At 45.2% G+C, this 6,000-nt stretch overlaps 1 protein-coding gene across 9 annotated transcripts in view; it reads right to left on the bottom strand.

The window, feature by feature from the left end:
• Window positions 1–6,000, bottom strand: part of PALM2AKAP2 (PALM2 and AKAP2 fusion) — a 282,463-nt gene continuing 276,463 nt past the window's right edge. For all 9 annotated transcript variants that reach the window (XM_059657607.1, XM_059657608.1, XM_059657611.1 and 6 more), the window contains one exon: window positions 1–3,925. In XM_059657607.1, coding sequence (XP_059513590.1) covers window positions 3,827–3,925 — 99 coding nt within the window. In that variant the 3' untranslated portion in view covers window positions 1–3,826. The remainder of the gene's footprint in view (window positions 3,926–6,000) is intronic.

The raw sequence follows: 6,000 nt of genomic DNA, 5'->3' as shown, positions 1-6,000 counted from the left end.
TTTTAATGAGAAAATAATTGTATACTTGCATTGAATGCCTCACAATCACTATAAAACCGAAGCAGAGGAATGACGTGTCAGTGGTTAACATACACAGGAGAGCCGGATACAGAGTCTAATATTCAAACACAGTATTGCTGCTTTTGCCCCCTCCTCCTCCAAAAACAAAAACAAAAACAAAAACAATGTCATTTGGGTAAAGAGCAACACAAAATCAAAATTGGCAGCTCACTCACTGAATGCTTAAAATTCAGGAAATTGGTTGTCACTAAAATTGGATATATTTACCATCTCTAAACACTTAAGCTATTTTTTTTCAATACATAGTTTAATTACATCCATTTTTAGTTGGAAAAAAATGTTTATCTGTCTTAAGAGACAACACTGTTTTAGTGTTCCTTGTTATGCTGTGTGTGTGTGTGTGTGTGTGTGTGTGTGTGTGTGTGTGTGGACACTAATCAATATACTGCTTCTATGTCATTGTCTAGGGTGGGCAGCATGCACGGGTGGAAAGAGGCAAAGGAAATTGCATTGTGTCCTCTGAGTAGAGCACAGCCTGGCCTCCGGCCACTGACAGATCCTGTTTCCATAATTTCTGGATGAGAAAGCCAAGGGTTGTCAGTAGTTACTCAGCCACGAGGCAAGTCTATAAACACTGCTGAACGGCATAACTTTCAGGGAAGCCTCTGACATCTACAGAATCTAACCATCTGTTATAGTCGAGATGAGCAAGCTTGCGTACTACTTGGGGGCAGGGATGCATGTGGGAGGCCAAGGTTCCCACCAGCCTCTTCCTCTTGGAGGATTCGGCAGGAATGGCTCTCCTCCAGGGCTCTGTTACATCTTCAGAAAGTTAAATAGGGGTTCACTAGGGATCCCAGAGTCTAGCGCAGTGCTATGTACAAAGCAGCGGCCCAATGTTGCTTGAATGAGTAAAAAAACTCAAGAGCGCAGAGAAAACCTGGCTCTTCCCAGGGAATTTACACGGTCGTGGGGTTACAGGTGAGAGGAGGGGGGAGATAGACAACAGTTATCTGTGGAAGGCAGTGTAGGGGAATGGACACATGTCAGAGAGGAGGGGGGCCACCGTTAAACAGCGATGTGACTGCGGGTTGTCATGGAAACTCTGCATTTGTTACCTGATCTACACATGGAGCTCGGACCGAAGGACTCAGTGCCGTAAGTGCCTCTGGCCCAACCAGCCACAGACCGAGGTGTCTGCCTCTGAAGTGATCTCATGGCCGCGTGGTCTCCTAAGCCTTTCTCTCAGCTGCAAATCCTCTTCTCACATGTGGGCTGAACGTAGGTACACGGGATTCCTTCACACCAGAACACGTCTCCAGCTAAGTCCCGAGGACTGCTTCCTCTTGTGAAAGATGGGAGGTCGTTTAGATCACGTCTATGGTCCTAGCCAGATCCCGAGTCAGTTCTGGAAGCAGGCAGCACAGCTCAGTTCTGGTGCCACCCACAGAAGCGCCCTGCTCCTCTCCACCTTGCCAGCGGCCGCTGTGCCCTGGGCCCCACGAAGCTGCCGACCCACCTGTTTTCATCCACTGCCTGCCTTGGGGACACTGGACATTATCGGACAAAGCATCCTTCCTGGTTGTCCCATGTCACCTGACAGGACTTCTAACCTAACCCAGACCTCATTTTCCCGAGAATGTCTACCTCCGTGCCAGCCTCCCCCACTCCAAAATTAATTTCCTGCCACAGGGATATTATTCGTCTGGTGCCCCCAGTGGTGGGCGCACACGTTGAATATTCACTTGGAATATTCAAGAGCAGGATCCATACAAAGATGGCACCAACTGCCCATCGGTAGAATGTGGCTTCAAATTGCAGGCTCCCTTGGCAGTTTTAAAGGATCCTTGTAAATGATCCGGCAGTTCCAGTTTTCCTTTGTGCCCGCTACTTGTCTGTCAATAAACTTCCCCCTAAGTCAACACTAGTCTAATAAAAGAAACAAAGATAATGTGCACAACACCTACATACAAACTTTGTGGAATTGCTACTCATCAGAATAACATATTAGAGCTTAGGACACAACAATATAAAAACAAAAATGAATTTTAGTGAGGTCTGACTTCATTATTGCTTATTTGTAAAAACCACAGTTTTAAAACAAAAGGTGGGGGGGGGGGAAGAAAAAGAATGCTGGTCAGGTTTTTTTCTCTTGGCCAGAATGGAACATTTTCTCATCCAGAAATGTGGGGCACTCCGTTATGGAGTGCCCTTGTCATATTGCTTTAAATGACAGAAAGAGTAAAGCTGGCATCCTCTACAGTATGCTACGCGTGAATACAAAGCATGAGAATAAATATGGTACTTCCCTAAACGTCAAGTTACAAAACTGGTCCAAACTCTGCAATTGTGACTCATGCAAATACCATGTTAGGTCAGTTGACAATGACAAATACTGCATCAGTTCGGTGCCTCTATCTCCCTTTTCATAAAAAAGAAATCCTCATTCACTCCTGATGCTGGCTAAGAGCTTTGGAGGAAATAACTGTACACCCTGTCTCATGATCGCTCTGGGATTTTAATCCTGACATACACACACTCTACACAAACACACAGAGGTAGGTGAGTGCGTGTGTACACAAGCACCCACACTCACACACACCATCTTTAGCATTTGTAGCTGATTCCAAGCCTGCACTTTAATTTCTAGTCTATATTTTCCTGTATCATCCGGAAAAACTGGCTGCTCAACAAAAATATCTCTTACTTCCTTATTTCCCCCACTTTTCCTCCCTCCCTTCTCTCTCAACCTTCATGACCTTTCTTTAATGTTTCATTTCTGATTAATCCAAAATAATTTCTCATTCTTCCTACTACCCCTAAAGTCCACTTTATGATATAAAATATAAACCCCTTTTCATTTCTCGTCATCTACCTCTCTAAGGCAGAGTTTGTCCCTTTTCCATGGTTGCCATTCTAAAAATACCCCTACCCTCTTGAACCAGATGTTCAATGTGTACAGGCTTTATACATGGATATATTCCCCCATCCCATCATAAAAATAGTTGTTGTCCACTAAATATAGTTTTCATAGGAAGAAACATAATCATGAAAATGTGTTCTCCTGACCTGCAGATCAGTCCATAGCATAAGCAGACAAGATCCTAAAGCTAAAATGATCCATTTGGTTTTGGCTTTCTCCCCCTTTCTCAACCTCCTCATGTAGAACAGATTGTGTTTTGCAATATGAAGAAACATTGTCTTAAAAATAGGGATTTTATGTATTGCGATCATTCATTGCTCCAGATTAAAAACAAGGAAATGTAAGATAAATGGAATCATCATTGCCTCTTCTCAGCAAGGAGAGAAACAGGATTCACGTTATGGCTGCTGGAGTCAATGGAGTTAACCCAGCACCTCTGACGCTGAGCGGTAGGCGGGCCACGGGTGCAGAGAGCACCTGTGCCTGTAGACTGCACCCGCCTGGGCCCACTGCTCTCAAATGGCCCTATCGCCATTGTGTTTCCTCCCACCCAGCCGGGCTGGTCTCAGTTCTGCCTGGAGCAACCATGTTGATTTGCTTGGAACTTCTTTGTCCTTTGGAGCAGTTGCGGATTGGTCCAAATCCAGGCGATTCTCTGAGCCACAAAAAATCCTTTCTCTGGTGACTCCTGGGGGTTAGAGTTTGATGGGTGGACTTCTTTTTTCACGTTATGGTTCATCATTGCAGCTTCTGGTCTACGGAAGGATTGCCGAGTTTGTTTGCACTTTAATAAATATTCCATTAAAATGCTGTGGTGTGTGGATGGCTTGGCTTCTTGGTAACCCAAGCACGCACGAAGCTTCCTGGGTGGAAGAAAGTTTATTATTCATGGTCCTCCTCCTCCTGGTTGGCATAGATCCCCGCCTCCCAGCGCAAGGCCAATGCGCTCTTCCTTCGATTAACCCGTGTGGCCTCAAGGACCTGAAGAGAGAGGGGAAAGAATTACGCAGAGTTCATGATGTTAATTATGTATACAAACCAATTTCTCCATTGTTGTTTTTTTCCTGCTTGCCCTCTCAATAGCATCTGATGAGGGGGAAGTAACAGTGCCTGTTCCACTGGGAGGTAGGAGGAAGCAAAGGGGTGGGGGGTGGGAGGTTTTGGGTGTGCACTCATAGCCAAAGTCCCTTTGCTATTTGACCTACAGTTAGTAATATAGATGACTAATTTCCCTGAAACGTTCTGCAAGTTTCTTTGAACGAGACTTGACTGCATCAAGTCTTCAGATGGGTGCTGTCCGGCAGAAATATCCTGTACCCGGGCCATCCAGTAGGGTAGTCGCCAGCCACACACGGCGCCGAGCACTTGAAATAGGCCTGGTGTGGCTGAGAAACTAAATATTTAATTTTAATTAATTTTCATTGAAATATCCTCACAGCTAGTAGTGACAGCACAGCTCTCAACTGCCTTAGTCACATTGTAAACAAGCAAACTAGAGAACCACGCCAAACAACTGGGCCAGGGTGAACTCTATCCATTAGGCTTTGTGGATCTATATAAGCTGTGATCATATTTGTATCATGAAAGGCTACTTTAGTATAATTAAGCTTTAAGGAGACATTAAGTGTGTGTGTGGGGGGGGGGGGGGGATAGCTTTTCAGGCCGATGAAAAGCAACCTGAGCATTTTGATGCAACTTGAGGGCCGTAGGTGCTAATAAGTGAGATGAAAGGTGACAACATCAAGGACGAGTCAGCTCACCCCCATCAGGGTAGGGCCTCCCTCCCTAGGATAGTGTGTGGGCTCCTGGGCGGAGGGGCGAGGGGGTGGGGGGAGAATCACTTCCGGCTTTGGTTTGATCAAGATGAGACCCAGCTGAATAACACGTAGGCTGCCAACATGTGAGAAATGGTCGAGTACATGACACTCCACCCAAAGCATGCCCATGCAAGCCAGCCAGCTCATCTACTGTGGCATTAGCTTAGGGTGCGAAGTTTCTGATTTTACAGAAAAGTCCAGCAGAGCCAACCCTGGTTGATAATCCAAATAGCAAGGAAGGCTTTGCTTATTCTGAGAACAATCATTTTGACAGCAACAGTGATGCTGGCAACTCCAGCGAAGCTAGGAGATGCAGGGGACAGGCAGTGCTGGGAGCCAGACATAAGCAGATCCTGGGGGTCCATCTCAACCTGCTTCTCTGCCCCTCTGACAAATGAACCGACTTCCCAGAGTGTCAGCAGGGACAACTGGACTTGTCATGTAGGACACAGTCGGTTAAGCACATAAGCCATGTCACACAGTTTTGTGTGTAAGCATAACATGGCCACTTACTCAATATCTAAGAATAAGATATCAGTAGGAAAAAGCATGCTTTCAAATCTGTTACAGTTATAAGTAAAGGATTCTTCTGGGCAGTGCGTGGTCACATGGCATTGAGCAGCAGTGCTGGACCGGAATTGGAAGTCCTGAGCGTTATTTCCAGCTCTGGAACATGTTCTTGTTCATGGTATCTGGTGCCTCAACTTTCTTCATCTGCAAAATGGACACGCACCACTGCCCTACGTCATCGGCTTTCTTAGGAGGCAGTGCTGACTCTGAAGTCCAGGCAGGTGTAGGTGTACATCCTCGTGACTGTGTCACACCTGGGGAAAGTTTACCCTCATGCCTCAGTTCCCTTGCATGTACAATGGGAACAATAAAAAGTACAGTATAGAGTTGGCCTGAGGAATAAATGAGGCACCATATGGGAAGCATTTAGCAATAGTTCCCAGTGTATAGTAAGTTCTCAAACAATAATTATTTCTATCATCATGTGCAGGGAATTCATAAACTATAGAGTGGTAATCAAATAGAAGGCATTTTTATAAGGATCTCTACCCTGTGCAAACGGGCCATCTGTTCACCTTGCACATACAAACTGAAAGGTGTACCTGAAAGCTAAAAAATACATCTAAGGTTCTGAAAACCAGTTAGACATTGAGAAAGGTACATGTAATGATATTCTCAATGTTCATTTTATACCTTATGAAAGAAAATTGCTGGTAATCATCAGCTTAT

This window comes from Myotis daubentonii, chromosome 11, assembly GCF_963259705.1.
Source record: "Myotis daubentonii chromosome 11, mMyoDau2.1, whole genome shotgun sequence".
Taxonomy (NCBI): domain Eukaryota; kingdom Metazoa; phylum Chordata; class Mammalia; order Chiroptera; family Vespertilionidae; genus Myotis; species Myotis daubentonii.
This window is presented reverse-complemented; position numbering and strand designations above follow the sequence as displayed.